Genomic DNA, 22,774 nt, shown 5'->3' on the forward strand with positions numbered 1-22,774 from the left:
GGTAGAGAAGAAGGCATCCTTGACCCACTCTCCCCTCTTGTTTCTGTCGGGCCACTGCTGACCTCTCTCGAATTGAGGTCCCCTTTCCTCCTGCCCTCGCCTCTGCCCAGCTGGGCTCTCCTCTCCTGGCCCGCAGACCTCCCCACCCACACCATCCTCCACACTGCACCCAGCTGGGCGGCTTATAAAACAGGAGTCTCAGGTCTGACCCTGTGCACCCAGAAAGACCCAGACAGAGGCATTTCTTCTGCAGAAGCCACCTGCCACCCACCCTCACTGGGTCCTCCTCTCATCCTCCATAGCACTGTGCTCATTGTCCGTATTACCGTTTCCATCTCTTTGCTTTACGATCTTTAAGTGCCTGTTAGTCACACTTGAGACCAAGGTCAGGGTTTTATTTAGCTTTATATTTCTGGCCCTGGCCCAGTGCCAGGCTCAGAGCAGGCCTTAGGAAGTAGAGCTGAGAAAATTCACAGAGCACTGCCTGCAGCTCACGTCGCCGTTTAGAACAGAGATTGTGCTGGGGGCGCTGTGCCTGCATGCCGTGGAATTCCTGGCACAGCGGCCTGTCTCTGGAGGGTGCGCCCAATGCCCCCCAGCCTGAACGTTATGGTGTGATGTCATTTCTGCAGAAACCCGACAAAAGGAGAATCTGGGGTGTACCCAGAACCCAGAGTGAACTTTCCACATGACACACACAGCCTCCCAGTTCACTTTCCGCCAGGGATGTGCCTCCTACCTCTTACCAACTGAGTATTTTTAAGAGATACAGCTCAGCAGGCTGCATCACCTGGCACCCGACCCTGTTCCCCCAGACATCCCTTCCTCTGTGAGTTTCACTCGAAGAGCGGTGTGTCACTGCGAACAAGTCAGCCAGCTCACCGTGGCTGGACCTCCCAGGGCACCGGACCTCTGGGAACTGGCCCTAAGCGTGGTTCGCGGATGCAGGCTGCCCGCCAGAGTGGGTCTCAGAGCCACAGCATGTGCACCCCACGTCACATCTTCCTCTTCCTCCGCATGACTGGCTACACCCAAGACGTGTGCCCCCTGGGAGGAAAGCATATTTGGCAACAAGATCATAATAAAATCAGAAATTCGGCAAACCTTTAAAATATCCAGACTTGGAAGAGTTGCAGGAGTTCTCTAAATATTAGTAATAGGTGCAAAAGTCATAATATAAATGCGGAATAGCTTAATACATAGAATCTCAGACTGAGAAGGTAACTTGGAGGCCATTGTGTTCATCCCTTCATTTCAGAAAATAATGCAGCTTGGTGGAGAGAAAAGTCATGGGCTTGAAGGTCAGACATGCCCTGTTTACCAGCCATGTGACCTTGGGGAAGTTACTTTGAGCCAGAAGTTTAGCTCCAGGCTGGATCTGCCTCTTGCATTTTATTTGACTTACACAATGTTTTTTAAAAACCAGAATTGCACAGCAGTTAAGCACATGAACTTTGTAGCCAGGCGACCTGAGTTCAAAATCTGACTCCATTAACTAACTGGCTGTGTGACCTTGGGCAGGTTACTTAACCTCTCTGTGACTTTCTCCTGTGTAAATGGGAATCGTGACAGACCCGTCACATAGGGCTGTCATGTGATTGAATGAGGTAATACATGTAAAAGCATTTAAAATAGTGCTTGGCTCCCAGTGTAAGAGTTTGCTAATATTTTTAGTTTAGCTTTTTTTTTTTTTTTTAATCTGGATTTGTGGTTTCCTTGCAAAAACTGGAAGATATTATAACAACTTCATGTGACATTTGGCGGGACAGGAATAGCCGCTGCCCCTTCAGAGAGGGACATGCCCTGCCTCCCAGGTCACTGCAATCCCCACCACTCCCCCTTCCTTCACCTCCTCTGCTTTGCTTGGTCATGTTGCCAGCCCACCCCCCTCTAGTGCCCTGAGCCTCCACGTGGTCTTAGGAATAAATATATCCATTTATATTTACTGGAACAAATATGCTAAGCTAAATATATCCAAGTGAACTAAATATGTCCACTTTACAATGTTATGACCCGAATATACCAGCTAATCCACCCAAAGCCCTCTGTCGGTGTGCCAGACGTGTCCTGAGCACGTAGGCGCCATCAGTTTCCTCCCACTAGAAGACCTCATAGCCTGTTCCTCTGGCCTCTGGGTGAACAGTGCGAGTGACGGGGAGCCCACTGCACGGCAGAGCAGCTTCCTTCCAACTTTGTCATATTCAGAGCTCAGGAACAACACCCTCCTCCATCACCTTGCCTGAAATGCCATGCGCTTTCTACCATAACCCCTCCTTGGCACCTAGAGCAGAGGAACGTGCCATGTCCTTTGGGAGCTCTGTGCCAAGTTCCTTTATGCTTGGCAGAAGCTGCGGGTCTGCTACAGCCTGAGCTGTCGTGTGCTGATGGTTCCCAGTCAGTCCGGCGGCTCAGTATCGCCAGCCCTGGGATTGCAGGAGAAGCTGCCGCAGGCAGGAGAGGCCATCACACCAGACCATCCTGTGCCGCACGTGGGGCACAGCAGTCAGCCCTGGTGATCACCACTTTTGAGCTGCCTTGTAACTTTGGGCAAGACACTCAGCCTCACTGTTTCTGTTTCCTTCTCTATTCGGTGAAGATTATAAGACCCTCCTGATCAAGGGGTTGTTTAAGGATCTTTTTCTTTTCCTTTGAGTCCATGAGACTTAGAGCCACAGCCTAAGAATGAAAAGAGCCATCTATGAAGATCCTGGTCTGGCCAGACCCCTCCCCATAGCCTCTGTCATCCCCTGACCCAGGCATGGGGCAGAAGGCTGCTTCCAGGCAGGGGTCTGGAACCCCTGGTGACACAAAGATGGGTCAGGAGCTCCAGCCCCACCTTGTTGCCTGGCCTGGAAGTCACAGCCCTGAGCTTCAGGCAGTCAAGCTGTCAGATTTCAAGGTCCCTGGAGGCAGCTAAGATAAAAATCCACAGAAACAGTGATTCTTCTTTAAGAGCAAACCCATAGTTTTTCATGTTGACTGACACCCCCGGCTTGTGAGGGCAACAGAAACCAGGTGGGCAGGGGGACTGGGAGAAATTACCCCACGAGTCAGCCCTGCCAGGCCCATCAGCAGTGGACTGTCTTGCAGCCTCAGAACAGGCAGGGACATCAGTCACTTGTTGCCCTGATAACAGGCAGCCTGTGGCACAGGCTTCCAAAGGGCTGCCTTGGGTGGAGGTGGGAAGAGACCATCAGACCAGGGAAGCAGGACTGTACCCCTGGGTCGCCCATCATGGTGTTCCGGTTTCCCACCCTGACGCTTCCCCAGGCATTTCTCTGGGAGTTTACCCCAGTGCTGGTGGCCTTCAGGAAGGGCTGGGTGGGGAGCCATTCTTATTTGTCTGCAGTGTAACAGGTCCCTGGGAGAAGAACGAAGCTAACAAAGCTCTGGTCAGCATCATCTAAAAGTGTGCAGGAACAGGGTGCTAAGTGGTGACATTGCTGCCTGGTGGTCTTGGCCAAGTCGCATGAACCCATTGGGCCTTGGTTCCCTTTTCTATCAATGGGGACATTGGTGAAGGGGTTGGTGGGAGGAGTGAGTGATGCCAGGCGGGTCTGCATCAGAGACATGCTCTGCCATGTATCAGGTAATGAGGATTGGTTCCAAGGGAAAGAAAGTGACTTGCCCAAGGTGACCAGTGAGTTCCAACGAGACCCAAGTTTCCTGCCCACACCTCCCTCTGAGCAGTCGCTCCTCTCAGAAAGTGGGCAGCGTTATCGGACCATCAAGGTTCTGAGGCACTGCCTATGTCCCACCTCCTTTGGGAGCCCAGCATTAAACTTGTGCTCAGGAGCTCCTGGAGTGGCAAAGGCGAGGCTAGAGTCTGATGATCGCAGGCTCAAGGAAAGAGGGCCTCGGCTGGTATCTCTGATGCACAGCTAATGAATATTGATTGGGCATCTGCCGGGGATGCCCTGGCAAATGAGGTGGATGTGGTCCTCGCCCTCGCAGGGATAATGGGAGTTGTGCTTGTGAAAGGCCACTGAAGCACACACAGCCTGACACGTGCCCTGAAGCAGGAGCGGGTGACATCCCCAGGCTCCAGAGGACAGGACCTTTGTGCAAACCCTGGTAGAGTGGAGGAGCTGGTCACACAGGAGACGGGGTGGTGCTGGGGCAGGGACTTGGGGTCACAGGCGACCTTTGGCATGGCTGGAGGGGGAGTGCAACAGGAAATGGGGGATCCATGGGAAACAGTGGGAGACCAGCTGGAGAGGTGGCCAGGGCAGATGGTGCCCTGGGCTTTCCGTGCCGAGGAAAGGAGAAGGTCTTTGCTCTGATGTAGTGAGAAGCATGAAGTGGAGCCTCTGGGCTGGCAGGAGTGGCAGGACTGGACGGATGTGGAGGTAGCTCCTGCTAGCTGTTTCGTGAAGAAAGGAGGAAATGGTTTAGGAGAGGGGGTGGTGGCCAGGGCTGGTGGGCACCTTTGGAGCATGCGCTGCCTGCAGCACTGATGGCTGTGGTGATGGATTGATTATAGAGCATGAAGGACATGGAGCCATCAAGGACGAAGCCCAGCCTGTAGGCCTGGCCAGCCACGTGGGTGCAAGTGCCGCTTACTGAGAGAGGCGGGGACCCAGGAGCAGACTTGGAGGGACTTGGAAGGCTGATTCCGGGCATGCAAGGTTTGAGGTGCCTGAAGACCACCAGAAGTGATATTCAGGGGCAGTTAGATGTACAGCAGAGCGTCAAAGCTCGAGAGAGAAGCGGCTGGGGGTCGTCAGCAACCAGGTGGAGGGTCACCTGGGGAAGGTGTATGGTGAGGACAGCGCAGGTTGGAGCCTAACAGGGGCCACGTCGGTGTGAGAAAGAGTGGGCAAAGAAGGAGCCTGCAAAGGAGACACAGCAGGAGGAAATGGGCTCACTAGAGCCAGGCTCCTTGAGGGCTCCTCCCGGTCCTGGCCCTCAGGGAGCAGAGAAGCCACAGGTTCCAGGTGGTTGAACCAGGACTGCCCTCTTCCAAGTCCTGGGTCCTCGGCAGCCAGCCTCCTCAAGCTCTCTGGAGTGTGAGCCTCCAGCCCCGCCGCCTCTAAACCCTCTCCCCTTGGCTAAGCCACAGGCCTCTCCTGGTTCCCTGCTTCTCCGGCCTTTCTCTTTTTGACAGCAGGGTTTGGGGTGCCATTAGTTCTGCCCATCCTTGCATTTGGATGCCACCCAGGCCTCGCCCTCAGCACCATCCTCTTCTGTCTTGTGGGGTCATCCTCCTCACAAATCTACACGCCCCCTCTGAGTCCCACCAATTTCTAATTCGGATAGGAGGATGTTTCTTCATGTCTTTCTCATGGGCATCTCATAGTCAATGGTTAAAAACTAGGATCCGCCATCACTTCCCTCCACACTTGGTTTCTCCTTCATCATAACCCCGCCCCATCCAGAGGGCAACCAAGGCCTATGGAGCCTGTGCTCAGAGGGCCTCTCAAATCCCTGTCCTAGAACACGAGCCTGGGCCTGGATTCACTCTCTCCTCCTGCAGGCCCTTCCCATGGCCAGGCAATATCCTCTCTTGGAGACTTTCCATTTCTCTTTAAGGCTTTGATCAAGACCAAACTTAGCGTGGTGTTCAAGGCCATTGGTGATCCAGCCTGACTTTCCTACAGCCTCATCTACTCTCCTGAACCAAATACTCCAACACTCTGCCGTTTCTCCGGGGGTGCCTGCCTGAGTCCTCCCTTCTCGCCCATCCTCCACCTCTCCTGCCCTCCGTCTCGCCCTCCATCTCTCCTGTCCTCCCTGGTCTCACCCAACCCAGGCTTCTCCCACATGCTCCCCAGCAGGCTGCACACTCTCCCTGATGCGACAAGGTGCTGTACGTAGTTGTGTATACCCTGCCCCAAGTCAAGGCACCACCCTTGAAGGCTCGGAGTCCTCTCTCTCCCTCCTTTCCTTCCTCTCTCTCTTTCCTCCCATTTGGAAAGACCATGTACTATTTAAGCTTGATGTAGAGGAGGAAGTGAAGGGGTCTGAGAGCAGCTGGAGCAGATGGACCCTGGCACCTGCTTCCAGTTGGCTGGCACAAAGGCACAGTAGACGACAGAGTGGCCGTGGGTGCAGGGATCAGCAGGGTGAAGGCTGAGGCTAAAGGACACCATTGCGGCGGTGGCAGGAGGGGAGCAAGTGTCATGGACCCGACGAGCAGGCCAGGTGGAGGCTAGTGTCCAGGAGGTGGCAGAGCCTCCAGTGCAAAGAGGAGCCCAAGCCATCATCACTTTGTCTTCTCCTAGGTGGGAAAGCGGGTCCCATCTTAGCCATCTTCCCCAGCCACCAGGTCGCAGGGGCATGGAGGAACATGAGAATTAAGATCTAGGTGCGGGCAACTGGTTTTGGTCCTGGAGATCTGCTGCGTGAGGGTGAGCCGCGGTCACTTTGAGGCAGATGCTTCGTGCTTGGCCACAGGGTGCCCTTCCTAAGAGAAAGGCGTCATTTCTGCGCACCGCCGCCACGGTCTTCAGTTCCTCCTCTCGGACACAAGGTGGTGCGTGTCCAATCCCGCAGAAAGGCGTCCCCACGGGGGATGCAGACAAAACTGGCTGGTCAGGGTGGCCACAGTGGAGAAAGGGCAGTTTTAGACTCCTTGACGGCATCGGTGGACAGCAGTCCATGCGTGAGGTGAGCGTAAGGGTGTGTGTGCAGGAGAGTGTGAGCATGAGCATGGAGGTCTGACTATGCAACTGAGTGTAAGTGTGTGGTGTGTGTGCATGGGTGTGAGCATGTGGCCGGGACTGTGATCATGTTAGGGTGGGGGTGTGTGGTGCATGTCCGTGTGTGATTGTTGTCCTGTGGGGGGTTGTGGGTGTGATTGTGGGGGTATGTGTCAGTGTTAAGTGGGAGTGTGAGGATGTGAGTGTCACTGTGAGGGTGACTGTGAATGTGGGGGGGTGTGATTGTGGGTTATGTGTGTGGATGAGTGTGTGGGGGTATGGAAAAATGTGAGTCTGGGTGTGTGTGTGAATGTGTGGATGGGTGTGTGAGGGTGGTATATGTGTGAATATGGAGTATAAAATTGTGGAGGTGCAAGTGGCTGTGGGAGTGTGTAGGGGTGTGAGTGTAAGGGTATGGGGGTGTGGGGTGATGTAAGTATATATGTGTGAATGAAGGTGGGGACATGAGCATGCGTGAGAGTGGGATGCATGTGTGTGGGTAGGAGGTGTGGGGAGGAGAGTCAGGAGGTGTGTGAGGGTAGAGGTGTCTGTGAGGATGCCGTGTGGAGTATGAGTGTAGGGCGTGAGGTTGGGTGTGTGTGTGTGGAGTGTGAGCATGTATGGGTGAGTGTGGGGTGTGAGGGTAAGTGGGGTGTGAGCAGGTGTGAGAGTGTGTGAGTGGGGTGTGAGCAGGTGTGAGTGTGGGATGAGTGTGAGAGTGTGTGGATGTGAGCATGTGTAAGGGCGAGTGTGGGGTGTGAGCACATGTGAGGGTGTGGGGCGAGCATGTGCGAAGGTTAGTGTAGAGTGACTGAGGGTGTGTGGGGTGTGAGCATGTGTGAGGGTGTGGGGTGTGAGCAGGTGTGAGGGTGGGTGGGGTGTGAGCAGGTGTGAGGGTGAGTGGGGTGTGAGCTGGTGTGAGGGTGAGTGGGGTGTGAGCATGTGTGAGGGTGGGTGTGGTGTGAGCTGGTGTAAGGGTGTGTGTGGTGTGAGCATGTGTGAGGGTGTGAGTGGGGTGTGAGCATGTGTGGGTGTGTGAGGGGTGAGCATATGTAAGGGTGTGTGAGAGGTGTGAGCATGTGTGAGAGTATGGGATGAGTGTGAGGGTGTATGTGGGTGTGAGCATGTGTGAGGGTGTGGGATGGGTGTGAGGGTGTGTGTGGGCGTGAGCATGTGAGGGTGTGAGGTGTGAGCATGTGTGAGTATGGGATGAGTGTGAGGGTGTTTGTGGGTGTGAGCATGTGTGAGAATGTGAGGGTGTGGGATGAGTGTGAGGGTGTGGGTGTGAGCATGTAAGGGTGTGAGGTGTGAGCATGTGTGAGGGTGAGTGTGGGGTGAGCATGTGTGAGGGTGAATGCAGGTTGTGAGGGTGAATGTGGGGTGTGAGCATGTGTGAGGGTGTATGAGATGAGTGTGAGGGTGTGTGGGTATGAGCATGTGTGAGGGTGTATGGGATGAGTGAGGGTGTGTGTGGGTGTGAGCATGTGTGAGGGTGTGTATGGGGTGTGAGCATGTGAGGGTGAGTGTGGGTGAGCATATGTGAGGGTGAGTGTAGGGTGTGAGGGTGTGAGTGGGGTGTGAGCATGTGTGAGGGTGAGCATGTGTGAGGGTGAGCATGTGAATGTGAGGATGTGTTGGGGATGAGGTGAGCATGTGTGAGGGTGTGTGACTGGGCGTGAGGATGCATGAGTGAAGGTGTGAGTGGGGGTGAGGGTGTGAGCATGTGTGAGGGTAAAGGTGTGAGGGTGTGAACATGTGTGTGAGAGTAAGGGTATGTGAAGGTGTGTGAGTGTGAGGATATGTGAGTGGGTGTGAGCATGTATGAATGTGAGGGTGAGCATGTGAGGGTGAGTGTGAGGGTGTGTGACTGTGAGGGTGTATGGGTGTGTGTGAGGTGAGTGAGCATGTGAGTGTGGGGTTGTGAGCATGTGTCTGAGGATGAGTGTGTGTGTGTAAGCATATGGGTGTGAAAGTGAGGATGGGTGTGAGTGTGGAGGTGTGAGCATGTGTGAGTGAAGATGTGGGGGGGTGTGAGCATGTGTGTGTGAGCGTATGAGTGAGGATGTGTGTGTGGGGTGTGAGCATGTGTGTGTGTGAGGGTGTGTGTGGGGATGTGAGGGTGTGAGTGGGGGTGTGAGCATGTATGTGAGTGTGTGAGGGTAAGAGACTGGCAGAATGAACATGTATGTGTGTGTGAATGTGGGAGTGTGAGCATGGGGGGTGTGAACATGTGTGAGTGTAAGGGTGTGAGGATGTGAATGTGGGAGTGTGAGCATATGTGAATGAGTGTGAGGGTGGGAGGTGTGAGCGTGTGTGTATGAAGGTGAAGGCATGAGCATGTGTGAGGGTGTGAGCATGTGTGAGTGAGCATGTGTGAATGTGAGTGTGAAGGTGTGAGCATGCATGTGAGGGTGAGCATGTGAATGTGAGTGTAAGTGCGTGAAGGTGTGAGCATGTGAGTGTGAGGGCTTGTGAATGTGTGTGTGGTATTAGCATGTATGAGTGTGAAGGTGAGCATGTGAATGTGTGTGAAGGTGTGAGCATGTGTGTGAGGGTGTGTGTGTGTAAGAATGAATGTGAAGGTGTGAGCATGTATGAGGGTGAGCATGTGAATGTGAGAGTGTGAAGGTGTGAGCATGTATGAGTGTGAGGGTGAGCATGTGAATGTGTGAGTGTGTGAAGGTGTGAGTGTGAAGGTATGAGCATGTATGAGTGTGAATGTGTGTGTGAGTGTAAGTGTGAAGGTGTGAGCATGTATGAGTGTGAGGGTCAGCATGTGAATGTGAGTGTGTGAGGGTGTGTGAAAGCAGGGTATGGCAGTGATTGTTCTGTTGCTGCCTGCAAGCTCCCTCCCTTAAGTCCCCTCTTCTCAGCCCTTTTCCGCCACCCTCTCAGCTATCAGCTGACAGCCCCATTGGAGCAGGGTGGAGTCCCCCTGCTGTCCCTTGCTCACCTCCTCCCAGCCACCTCCTGCCCCTCTGTGCTGGCCCCAGGCAGGGGCAGTTGGTGCGGGGTGAGTGGGCCCTGGCAGCTCTAGCTGGCATTGGTAGGTGCACTCCACAGGCTGCGAGGCCACACCTCCTCCACCTGCCAGTGCCAGCGGCCCCCCTCAAGGCTTCGCGAGTCAGAAGGCTCTTCTGGAAGTGTGCCAGGGTCGCCTCTCCTGGCCCGCCCCCTGCCACCCTCCCCACCACATCTGAGACTCACACATGTATAGCATTAGACCAACAAGACGGCTTGATTGTGATCCTGTTGTGCCTGTGGGACTTGTGGGTTTCCAAGTGGAAATGAGAGCATTCTGATTCGTGCTTCAGGGGCCACTACTGAAAGCTGGTGGCACTTCCAGCTAGAACTCCAAGCGACGTGGCAGGCGGCTGGGACCCTGGGTCCTGCAGAGCTTGTGGGCTGAGGTGGAGGTGAGGGAGAGAGCTCGGGGTTTCTTATTCCAAACTCTGAAGCCAGGGAAGCAATGATGGTCCCTGTTCCCTCTCCTCCCGTGAATGTCAGGGTGGCTTCCTGGCAGACTGGACAGGCTTTGGGGCAGGCAGGTCCATAGCTTGGTTCTGGCCCCTTCTGGACGAGCCTCTCACCGTCTCTAAGCCTCGGGGTCTCATGGGCTCTCCATGGTGAGGTGGCTGTGCTTTGATTTGGGGAAAGTGCCTGGCAGAGTGAGCACTTGGTGAACAGCAGCTGCCAGAGCTGCTGGTGTTGTTTATCATTTCCTCTCTGTGACTCTGGCGGCCCGCGGTGGCTGTTTTTTGTGGGGGAAGCTGTAGCCCAGGCTGGCTCTGCCCAAGAGGCTGTCTGGCACCCTGCAGCTCCACATCCCCTCGGTGGGAAGCACAGGTGTCTGCTGCCTCTGGGGGAGAAAGAATAGTGCAGCCCCGCCTGTCTGAGGGGCAAGGGTGCTGGGGTCCGTGGTGGATCCCCAGCGCGACTCAGGTCCTCCCACTCCCGTGGTCCTCTGGTTCCATGGCCTCCACTCCTTGTGCCCGTAACGGGCTGAATGCAGCTAGGAAGCGCGTGCGTCTTCTGAGGTGGGAACCTGCCTCTTCTCCTTTTTTTTCCCTTTACTATGACGCCTGTTGCTCATAGGTACAAATCAAACGAAGAGTATGTATATGTGCGAGGCCGCGGCCGAGGGAAATATGTTTGTGAGGAGTGTGGAATTCGCTGCAAGAAGCCCAGCATGCTGAAGAAACACATCCGCACCCACACTGACGTCCGGCCCTATGTGTGCAAGCACTGTCACTTTGCTTTTAAAACCAAAGGTAAGAGACAGTCAGCTGGGGCACGGCCCCTGCCCGCTGCAGGGAGCTCCCCTCTGGGAGTCCCAGCACAAAGTTCAGGTGCCCAAACCTCTTTGCAGGGGGCCTGGAGCAGCCCCATTTCCTGGATTCGCACCCAGCTCGGTGCCCAGTGGCAGAGCAGCTGGCTCCAGACTGGCCCGTGGCTCCCCATGGCTGCCCACAGCTGTCCTCCTGGGTCTCGCACACAGCCCCTGCACCTGCGCTGCCCTGCCCTGGCCTGCCCAGCCTGGCATGGCACTCTTGTGCACAGTTCCTGGTTTTGCATCTTCTCTCATCCCCCACCCCCTTCTGCATGTCTCCTGAGCCACTGATCTGAGGCCCTCCAGCATCCATGCTTGTCACTGCCACTCTTGCATTTGGAAATCCATTCCACTCCCAGCTGCTTAACACACTTGCATGCTCACTTCTCATGCCAGTGTGCGCTGGCCTCCACCCACCGCTCCACTCCCACCATTCCCTGCTCCACCCGGCTTCTCCGCACCTCTCAGCACAGGGCCGGCCCCCCACTCCCAGACTGGCAGCCTTGTCACCCCTGCCCCGGCCACGCCCTACATCAGGGTCAGGATAGGCTCTGGCAGTCACCTGTGAAAGGAGGGACCTGCTGCAAAAGGCGTGAATCCAAGAGAGCTGTGATGGGCGGTGGACTTGGCCTGGCCTGCCGCAGCCACCCAGGCCACGCCCCCAGTGTGGACGACGGCGCTGAGTCCATGAGATTCTTGGATCGTGCTCTCCTCCTGCAGGACAGGCAGGGAAGACCCTGGCAGCTTGCTCCCTGTAGACTGAGTGCCTTGGTGGGAGACTCGGGGCTCTCAGCACCCCTGGTGTCTTCAGCCTCTTGAGCTTTATAGATTTCTGGGTCAGGGTTTGGACATAAGGGTCCCGTCTTCTCCTTTGAGCATGTTGGGGGCCTCCAGGAGCCCCGTGGTTTCTCAGGGGGTGAAACTCAAGGGCATCTTTCAGCTGTGCCACCTGTTGACCTTTCTTCTGTTGGCAGAGCTGCTCCCATTGAGCGAGGCTAGGCAGTGCTCTGGAGGGGCCCAGCAGGATCCCTGCCTGTCTTCACTTCCTCCATGCTCTTGTTCCTGGTCCCTTCCATTCTTGCTATACCAGGTCAGGGGCCAGTTTATCACATCCCCTGGCACAGTGGCCTCTTCTCTGACTGTGTTCCCATTTCTGGTCTCCGGACCCCATTAACTGAACCCCTGCCCTCCTCCGTCCCCTCTCCATCATCTGCAAGTTGAGCTCCAATTTTCCTGCTGAGGTTTTAGTTTAAACAAAGTGCCTGCCCTCCCGCTGCCTTTCCCCGATCCTCTTCTCTCTTAGTGTCTCATAAACAGCGTCCCAAAGGGTTATCAGAGAGGGCAGATAGGCCCAGGGCTCCCCACTCCACCCCATGGGTGCTTCAAAGGTGTCATCCATCCCTGGAGCCCTGCCCAGCATGCGCCGCCCTGGACATGGGCTGCCCCTGACACACCCCCTCCAACCGCACTTCCTCTGGCCTTCTGCAGCCAGTGGAGATTTTATGGAAGAGCCAGATGGTGATCACTGAGTGACACTGCAATTGATGGTCTTCAACTCTAAAAGCAGAAAAGTTCTCACCCAGGTCCCCTTGAAGAAACTGATCCCAGAAAACAGAATGACTTAATGCTAGAGCTGTAACTAGAACACGGGACCCACGCTCCAGGAATCACCCCGTCACCTTCCTTTCTGTGAGCAGTTACTTCCCTCCCTTCCCGGGAGTAGGTGGCAAAAAGCTGCACTTGAGATGGCCTGTGTCCAGGGGACCACACTGTCCTCAGCCTGAGGAACCCTGAGAGCTCCTCATGCAGAGCACACCTGTGCCCCACACGCAGCCCAGGTGGCCCATCACCTCAGGAAGCCATCACTCTGCCGCTTGAGACCGGAAGTTTCCAGCCCAAGCAGTTTCCCCCAGGGGGCCCACTCAATTCCCTTTGCCTTGGGTCCCTAGCAGGAGCCCCCGCTTTCTAGAAAATGCCTTCATTGGAAGCTGTACTGAGCCTGTCTGCAGTCCCTTCCTGGGTCTCTCGGAGCCAACACAGAGCCAAGGCGGAGGGCCTTGGAGGGTCCCGAGCACATAGTCTGAACAGACGGGCTGTAGCCCTCCACATTTCCAGGGGTGTAGAGTGTCCCCCGAGGGAAGGCTGCCCCTGCTGTCTTGAAGGCCAGGTCCACATGGCCATGCTCTCAACCAGTGATCAAGGAATGCCCTGAGCTCTTCCTCAGATGTTCATAGAGGCTTCTAGAAGAATAGAACCTTCCAGAACCAATGCAGGGAGCAGATGGGAAATGGTGGAATCTGAAATTCTTTGGCTAACAGAGGGGAGGCCAAGTGGGATGGTGGCAACGGAAACAGGGAATGTTCCCCATTAGCTCTCTCTGCATATGGGGGTGAAGGGAGAGCAGGACGCTGGATCTCCCGTCTGTTTCCGGGGCCAGGTGCCTTCGTGGAGTGCTGAGCCCCGTCAGCCATCAGCTCAGACAACACAGGCCCCTTCTCTCTGGGGCTGTGTGCCATCAGGGCACCTGCAGGCCTGCCCCAGGCAGCCCTCCCGGCCCTGCCACCCAGCTGCACCAGGGCCTGGGCGCCCCTCCTGCCTTCCTGTCTGTCTCTGTCTGCCGTGTGTGTCTTGTCTCTTGTGTCAGACGTCGTGGCAGCAGCTCAGCCTCCTGAAACTGGCTAAGGAACGCGTCAGTAGGTGGAGCTGGGGAGGCCTGTGGGTGTCCCTGTGGTGGCTGGGGGGTCCCATTTCCTCTTCTCAGATGGTTCCCAGAGGCTGGTGGGTGACTGTGCCATGTCCAGGCCCTTGCACCGATCGCCTCAGGGGACAGAGATGGCCTCAGGTCTGCCAGGCCGGCAGGGGCGGGGACAGGGCAATTGGTCAAAGGCAAATGAGGCAGGCAGGGTTGTTGGTGGAAGCCCTTTTATCGGAGGTTCCGCCTCCTCCCGACACCTATCACTTCCCCCAGCTTGCCTCAACTCTTCATTCCAGGGCTGTCAGGCTTTTGGTGGGGGCTGAGATGACTGTGAGAAGCTGTAGCTCTGCCTGACAAGCCGAGGCTCTGGCCCTCAACAGGGAAGTGGCGTTCAGGCTGCGCCTGCGGCCATGTGCTCCACCTTCCCCTTTCACAGAGGAGGAGACAGGCCTGGAGAGGGGACATCACAGAGGGACCTGGACACTGCCCATCCAGTGTCCACTCCTGGAACCCGCAGAGTCACCTCCGATCCCTGACTCCTTCCTGTACCCCCCAGGGTGGAGGCAGAGGAGAGGCAGACCTTTGGGGGGCTCCCTGGTGCCTTCTTCTGAGAGAGGTAAAACCATTTCGCCATAAGCATCATCTTAGCATCTCTTCCTCCACACCCAGCATGTCGTGGCAGAGCCCCCGGCTGCTCAATAGAGTGACTGGCATGGGGGCGGGGTCTGCTGTCTGCCAAGCACACTCCGCTGCCACTACATGTGTCACCTCATCAAGTCCTCCTGCATCCCCACAAGGTAGGTATTACTTCATAGCTGCAGAAACCAGGGCTCAGAAGCTTAAGAAACTTGCCCAGGAGCCCACAGCTAGCAAGCGGCAGAGCCCACGGTCAAACCCAAGGCTGTCAGGTTCCGCCCAGGTTCCCTTCTGCCTCCACATGGAGTGGGAAAAGCCCCCCGAGTCTTGATACCTGGGTCCAGATGGAGCTAGGCACCAACCAGCACTGTGGCTGTGGACCACTTGATTCGCTGTGTTGGTTCAAGCAGCCCTGCCAGCATCCGAAACAGCCAGTGATCTTGTCTGATGGTGCCATCAGCACCTGGGCCCAGAGTTAGATCAGAAGCAGGGAGAACCTCAGCCTGGTGGAGGTTGAATTACATGGACTGTGAAGTTCCTTCCAACGCTTCCCTCCTGCGATGAGAACCACACATGGGTATTGTACACCCATTGTGTGCCCATCATCTAACTTGGTTGATTAGAGACCTAAACCTTCCAGGCAGAACAGGTGCTACAAACGAGGTAATAGCCAAATGAGAGTGTCTGTAGTGCCATGTGGCCTGGGGTAGTCAGGGAGGGTGGGCCTGGCTCCAGAACCATAGACGGTGGTTTCTCTGATCCACGGAAGACCACAGCTGCCTTTTCCCACCGCTTGACTGTCCTACTCCAGCTCATGATAATGAGGGCAGAGGTCCACAAGGTTGGATAGGGACCTCTGGGGACCTTCTGGCTACAAGATGACTCTGGAAATTATGGCTTTGCTCCCACTATGGCCAGGAGTAGAACATGCAGGTTTATTTCCGGCTGTAGAAGAAAAACCCAAATTGAACTAGGTAAAGAAAAGAGGAAAAGTAAAGAAAGGTAAAGAAAGAGGAAAGAGCTCCCCTTGTATCCCTGCTGCCCTTGACTTGAACACCTCAGGGAATCCCAGCTTAAGGTTCCCCCATCAACCTCTTAGGAAAACCCTGAAGATTTCTTCTAATTCTCAGAATGATTAACAAGCACCCTTTGGTTCATCCGTTGGGCCCTCTCCCTGGTCACCCGTCCATCCATCCCTCTCATCTAATATCTTTCCTGTTCATTTATCTTCTCATCCTATTTGTTCCTACCATTCTCCCATTTGTCCTCCCACCCATCCAACTTCCCATTCTTGCATCCTGCTGTCTGTACTCCCATGCACATAAAAGTGCATGTCCATTCACCCATCCAACCGGTCATTCTTCATTCTTCATCCATCCATGTCTCTGTCCTCCCATCCAGCTCTCCATCAACCTATCTGTTCACTGACCCATTCTCCCTCTGTCCTTCCATTTATTTTCATCTGCTCACCATCCTCCATCTGTCTGTTCGTCTCCTTATCTGCTCATCTAATGTTCCATCCCTCTGTCTATCCTTTTCCTGTTCTTCATTCTCTTTATATTTCCTTTATCCATCAATCGCTCTATTCACCCACTCCCAGAGGCTTCCCTCTTTCCATTCTTCTCTCCTCCATCCATCCATTCAAACTTACTAATTAATTAGATTAACGGGACAGAGCACCTGACTCAGGGAACTTATGACTTACGATGTTATGACCATATGGAAATATAGCCATCCCCAAGGCAGCAGTGAGCACATCATAGCCTGGGAGTAGCTGCCGGGCCCAAAGGAATATCCTGAGGCGTGTGGCCTGTGTTCTGGGGTAGGCTGGGATGCTCTGCCTGTCCTTCCTAGAACACTCCTGTTCACAGAGCTGTGTGGCCTATGAAATGTTGCGCACCTGTGGGGGAACTGAAGCTGTTGATACTGTTCCCTGATGCCACAGAGCTGCTGCCTCTGCTCTTCGGCTTGTGGGCTGGACCTATAACCAGGGCAAAGACAACCTCCCCTCTAAGGGCTTTGTAGGCATCGAGCAGGACAAAGCCTTGCCTGGGACTTCCCTGAACCACCCTGGTCCTGTGTCTGTACTGCAGATTGGCCTGGGGAAACTGAGGCCCAGAAAGGGGACTTCTCTACGGAAACCAAGCTTGGCCCCCAGCCCTGTGGCTCCCGAGTCCCTGGCCAGTAGACTTCCCTATTCTCACCTTCTGTCCTGTCCCCAGGCCTAATACTAAATTTGCCCTGGTTTCTCTACCTAGACTTTAGAATTCTGCCCTGTGGGTTGCCCTAGATGTGTCCTCAGCCAGAAAGACATGCTGAGTCCTCACCCGCCACGCCGGTCAATGGGATACTCCCACACCTGAGATGGCCAATAGTCCCGCCTGATGAGTGTCACCAGCTCCTAGGGCCAGACTTAAATCAGAAGCCAGAAAAGCCTGTTGCACTTGAGTTGTCTTTTAATTTCTTTTTTGTTTGTTTTTTAACCAGCATCCCACTTCCTCATTATACTCTCTGTCTCCTCACAGCCCCACGCCCACCCCACCTAGCTCCTGTGCACTGCCCTGAACAGCAGCTGTGGCTACACTTGGCCTGAGCACCAGGGCAGAGGGATGTCCCAGCTGCTGCCCAGCCCCTGCAGCCTGCAGGGCCTTGACTAGTCTGAGAAACCTCGGCCTGCCGGCCAGGTGCTACCTCCATAAGCCCTGGGTCCGCCCTGGCCTCTTGCCCCACTACAGAGCCTAAGTCTGTTCTCGTTTCTTTCCAGGGAATCTGACTAAGCACATGAAGTCGAAGGCCCACAGCAAAAAGTGCCAAGAGACAGGGGTGCTGGAGGAGCTGGAAGCCGAAGAAGGTAAACATTTCCAACCTCCTCCATCCCTCTTCCCCTCGTCCACCTTCCCTTCGCCTTTCCTCCTTGCCTCCCCTGCTTCCTTTCTGTCCACTTTGCCCCATTCCTCCTCCTCCCCTCTCTCCCTCCCATGCCTTCCCCTTCAGTTCTCCCAACTATCAGATACAAAGGGTAAATTCCCTGAATGATGGAGCCCACTCCGCACATGCCATAGGGTGTGCTGTGCAGCCCTAGCTATCATGCATTACCATCTGTCATGCAGGTGGGGCACCTGGCACCCATGGGTGCTCAGTGAATGTTTACTGAATAAATGCACACGAGAGTACTTACAGTCAACACTGATTGAGTGCCCGCTATGTGTCAAGCAGGTCGTCAATGTATGCCCTAAAGTATCCCAGCAGCCCCTCCCAGCGACGCTATGGGACACATATTCTCCAAAGCCCCACACCCACACTCCTGCCTTCACACTCTGGCATGGGCCTGACCCATGGGCCTTTTGGAGCTAGGAGAATTTCAAGAGAGCCCACAGCAGACCTCAGCCGCTTGTTCCCTCTACACACCCCAGCTGTGGTGGTCAATCCTCAGGAGGCCACTTAGAGTCAGTCTCTGAGGAGACAAGGCAGAGCAGTCGAAGGCAGCGGGTCTGGCTGGGCACTGCCCGGCCTCAGCAGTCAGGCAGGAGGCCAGAGGGGCTTTGTGGTGGACAGGGCCCTCCAGCAGGGGGAGGCTGGAGCCATTTCTCCAGCACCAAGCACAGCAGGAATCCTGCTGATTCCCTGAAATCAGCCCCAGGACTTAGAGTGTGACAGACAAGAGTGTGTATTCACGCACGTGTGTGTGTTGTTCCGTTTTTGTTTTTCCGATTTGGGGATGTATTTGTGGTCTTACAAAACAGAGTTAAGTCACATTTCCCTTTAAGTGGAATAAGTCACTCTTATGGAACAGAACACGGTGAACTTGGGGCTGTTCCCCCCACAGCTAGAATGTGGCTTCACTATGCTTAAGGATACACTGGGCCATATACATATGTTGTCTCATTGAGTCCTCATAACAGGTGGCAGAAACTGTGTCACGCATGTTAAGGCAGGGAAGGTAAAGCTCCAGCAGGTAAAAATAGCCCAAGGTCACACAAAAACCCTGGCTGCATGCCACCCCACTGCCTGGTGGGCCTGACCAGGGGAGCCTGAGCCTAAGCCAGAGTCCTCCCTCCAGGTCCCTGCCCCACCCCAGCCTCATTTTCCCAGCACGGAGAACAAGGATGCTGAGAGCCACGTTTTTGAGGACGAAATCCGTGCATTCATTCCAGAAGTAATTACTGGGCACAGTCACTGTGCCGGGCTCTGTTCTGGGTGCTGGAGATTCCGCAGTAAATAAAACAAGGAAGGAACAAAGCTGGGCAAGGAGCGAGGGTGGAGTAGAGCAGGGCCCTGCCTGTGAAGCCGAAGAGAAAGCAGAGGAGCCAAGTGAGGGCTGGGGCACGCGGGGAGGGCCGCTGTGATTAGACGGCGGTGTGAGCAGAGAACCCACGCGGAGGAACCGGGGTCAGGAGCCACGTGGGGTCAGGAGCCACGTGGGGTCAGGAGCCACGTGGGGTCAGGAGCCACGTGGGGTCAGGAGCCACGTGGGGTCAGGAGCCACGTGGGGTCAGGCAGGAGCTCTTCCCCAGAGACAGCAGCAGGCTCTTGGCCCACGTGCTGGAACCCGCAGGGCGCGGGGGACAGACAGTTCAGTGAGAGCTGGAGCCTGGGGGTTGAGGGGCACGGGGGTGTCCGGGAGTAGGGGAGGGAGGCAGGGCGTCCTCTGGCCTGTGCCGGGGGCGCGGGGAAGCCGGGTATGCTCAGGAGGTGGAGAAGCGGCGGGATTCTGGGTGGGCTCTGGAAGGAGAGCCCACAGGCTCAGCTGACCCCATATGGAGCAGAGGGGAGGGGTGAGGACGAAAAGGAGCCAAGGAGGTCTCCAAGGTTTACAGCCCAAGAGACTGAAGGATGGAGTTGCCACTTCCCGCGACAAGGCAGATGCCGGGGGGAGCGGCAGGAGGAGCTCGTGTCTGTGGGACGCGAGGTGGCGCGTGGGAGGACAGCCTGGAAAGAGCGAGGCGCCCCGGCCCCGCCCCCGGGGCTGCCCAGGCTTGGCGCCAGCGCCACCGTGTGGCCTCTTCCAGCGGCTCCCGCCGCGCGCTCAGCTTTCTCATTTGTGGAGCCTTGGCCTCGATCCCAGCAGGGGCGGGGCCGCTCCAGCAAGGGCCCTGGGAAGGGGCCGCCCAGCCAGGGGCATTCCCCAGAGCCCTGCAGGAACCCACATGTGGAGGGCCCGGCCAACTCTGAGCCTGAGCCGAGCAGGGGACTCTTGGCTTCCAGCATTCCTGCACTGAGTGCCCAGGACAGGCCACTACCCCCACTGCGCCTGAACTTCCACGTTAGTAAGGAGGGTCTTGAGGAGCCCCCCTGCTGGACATCAGGAGACGCTGGTCCTGACTCTCCCCCACTCCTAACACTACCCGTGACCTTCATCTGCAAAATGCTGACAATGCCACCCCAGCTGCCTGCCTGCTGACACTAGGGAGGCAGGGATCACAGGATGACAGGAGCTGAAGTTTAATGGGCACTTACTGTGTGCCAGGCCCCCACAGTCCTCTCAGCATCTTCCTAGGGTGCTTTTATTGCTACCCAGTTTACAGATGAGGAAACCAGACACAGAGAAAGTAAAATATCCAACATCACACAACAAGGAAGTAGTGGTGCTGGGATTCAGACCCAATCCCTCCCTGCTTCTTGGAGTAGCATATCATTTTTAAACTGCCAGTGTAATAATTCAAGGGCTGTAAACCTTAGTTCCGACTCAGCCACCAGCTCTCACTGGGTCATCTGTGCCTGGATTTTGCTGTATGTAAATGAGGGGCAGGACCAGGTGTCCTGGTGCTGAAGCCGGCCCCTGCCAAAGTCCTAGGCAAGGGAAGTCAATGCCTGGGGCATAACTTCGAAGTTCACCCCCATCCCCAGCCCTGCTCTCATCCTAATCCGTCATTCCGCCTCTGCTTTCATCACCCTGCCTCTAGCCTCGGGGCCCTCCCTCTGCCTGCCAGCCCCAGCTCCGCCCCATAGTTTTTGACCTACATCCGACTGAATGCCCACTTTTGTCCACTTCGGACATCTGACTGCTGCGTGCTGAGTGACTTGGAAGCACTAGTGCCAGGCTTTCTGGCCCCTAGGCAGCTGGGCATGGTGGAGAGCCAAAGCCTGGCTGCCCCACCGGCCTGGGTCAGCTTCTGTGCCAGCCCTCCTGGTCAGCAGTGGGTACAGGACTGACGTGTGAGTGACGGGGCTGGCCGGCTCAGCCCACCTGCAGCAACCTCACTCTGCAGACCAGAAACAGGTTCCGACAGTTTAGTGGTGGGCCAGCGAGCAGACCAGATTTTCGCAGAGCTCTCCCCAGCGTCTGGATTGCTGGCCATTTCAGAGGTACCCAAACTAGACCCCTGACATATTAGAGGTGAGCCGGCTGGTTGGGGCCATCCCAGAGGAAGCAGACCAGGAGGCTAGAATTTCAGAGCCCCAAACCCTGCAGCCGGGAGCAACCTAGACTTCAAAAGGGCAGTGGGTCCTCAGATAAGAGTGTGGCTGGGATGGGGACCTGCTCTGCAGCTGGAGGCCAGATTAGCCAAACCGCCCACAGAGGTCAGAGTCTGCCACCTGCCAGGTGCCATGGTACCAGCCAGCGGGAGCCTGGTCACTATGGCAGATGTGTGTTTAGACTGACCATGGGTGGCTCTGTGCTGCTGGACCAGCCAGTGTGACTGCGCTGCCCTGGAATAATAGATTTCATCAGGAATGGATTGATATGGTAGCTGTAATCATTTCTAAACCCTTGCTGTGTGCAAGGCCTTCCTTTTACTCCTCCTAGAAAACCCTGTGAGGTGAGACCATCACATTCATTTAACAAAGGGGCAGACCAGCACAGCAAAGTGGGGTAACTCGCCCATGGTGAAGCCAGCACTGAGATGCTAGTGGAAAAAAACAGAAAACAAAGAAACAAACGAAGACTGTCTTCTTTGTTATGCTCAATCCCAGCCCTGCTACTGTCTTCCTTGGGCAAGTTACTTACTCTCTCTTACCTCGGTTTCCTCATCTGTAACATGATGATAAGAACAGTACCAGCTTCACAGGATGCCTTGAGGTCTAAATGGATAAATATACCTAAAGCCCTTGGAGCTGAACATTGCACATTCTAGGCATAAGGGAATTATTGTTCACTATTGTTATTCATAATGTGCTCCCATATCTATTATGTTTCTTGGTTGTCACAACAATCTTGTGCCCTTGCCATGGCTATCATGCCCAGGTGGCAGGCAAGGAAACTGGGGCTCAGAGAGGAGCAGCCATGGGGCCAGTGGGGCCAAGGCTTAATGGTGACCTTGGGTCTTCTGTGTTTGCCCTCAGGAACCAGTGACGATGTGTTCCAGGACTCAGAAGGGCGAGAGGGCTCAGAGGCTGTGGAGGAGCATCAGTTTTCAGACCTGGAGGACTCAGACTCAGACTCAGACCTGGATGAAGACGAGGATGAGGATGAGGACGACAGCCAGGAGGAGCTGTCCAGACCATCCTCAGAGGCGCCCCCGCCTGGCCAGCCACACGCACTGCGGGCAGACTCCTCACCCATCTTGGGCCCTCAGCCCCCAGATGCCCCTGCCTCTGGTACAGAGGCTACACGAGGCAGCTCCGTCTCGGAAGCTGAGCGCCTGACAGCCAGCAGCTGCTCCACGTCCAGCCAGAGCATCTTGTGCCTCCCCCGGCTGGGACCAGCCGTCATGGGCTCTGTGGAGAAAGACACAGGCTCAGCCCTGAGCTCCAAGCCTGTGTCCCCAAGAAGACCGTGGTCCCCAAGCAAAGATGTAGGCCACCCACCACTAGCCCGCAAACACTCACTAACCAAAAACGACTCGTCTCCCCAGCAATGCTCCCCGGCCCGAGAACCACAGGCCTCAGCCCCGAGCCCACCTGGCCTGCACATGGACCCAGGAAGGGGCCTGGGCCCGCTCCCTTGTGGATCTCCAAGACTTGAGCTATCTCCTCTCACCCCCCACCCCCTGGGAAGAGAACTGCCCCTTGGAGCACATGTGCTCCCCAGACTCGAGGGTACCACCAACCCGGGCCTCCCCAGACACTCGCCCACCCGGAGATGGTCTCCAGGTCAGGCCGAGTCACCACCACGGTCAGTGCTGCCAGGAAAGTGGGCCTTGGCTGGGCCGGGCAGCCCCTCCATGGGCGAGCATGGCTCAGGCTTGGGGCTGGCCCCACGGGTTCTCTTCCCGCCCGCGCCTCTACCTCACAAGCTCCTCAGCAGAAGTCCAGAGACCTGCGCCTCCCCGTGGGTGAGTTCCTGCCCCTGGTGGCTGGGCCACTTCTCTCCTGTGGGTGCAGGGGTTGCAAGTTCACCCCCTCCTGGGTATCACACCTGGAACTAAACAGCTCCGCCAGCTCAGTAGTTAATAATAATTTAGCAAAAATTTATTAGGCACCTACTGTGCCAGGCACCATGCTGGGTGCCCTAAATCAGCTGGCTTATTAAACTTCATTTTAGCCTCAGAAGCAGAGAGCATGGACTCTGGCGTTCATGGGATCTGGGTT

The 22,774-nt window shown here is 55.8% G+C and overlaps 1 protein-coding gene across 5 annotated transcripts in view; it reads left to right on the plus strand.

Moving 5' to 3' along the window:
* Positions 1–22,774, plus strand: part of HIVEP3 (HIVEP zinc finger 3) — a 517,135-nt gene that overhangs the window by 488,266 nt on the left and 6,095 nt on the right. For all 5 annotated transcript variants that reach the window (XM_017541784.2, XM_037743190.1, XM_037743191.1 and 2 more), the window contains 3 exons: positions 10,737–10,912; positions 17,067–17,153; positions 21,587–22,518. In XM_017541784.2, coding sequence (XP_017397273.1) covers positions 10,737–10,912; positions 17,067–17,153; positions 21,587–22,518 — 1,195 coding nt within the window. The remainder of the gene's footprint in view (positions 1–10,736; positions 10,913–17,066; positions 17,154–21,586; positions 22,519–22,774) is intronic.

The sequence above is a fragment of the Cebus imitator genome, unplaced genomic scaffold (assembly GCF_001604975.1).
Source record: "Cebus imitator isolate Cc_AM_T3 unplaced genomic scaffold, Cebus_imitator-1.0 Scaffold136, whole genome shotgun sequence".
Classification (NCBI taxonomy): domain Eukaryota; kingdom Metazoa; phylum Chordata; class Mammalia; order Primates; family Cebidae; genus Cebus; species Cebus imitator.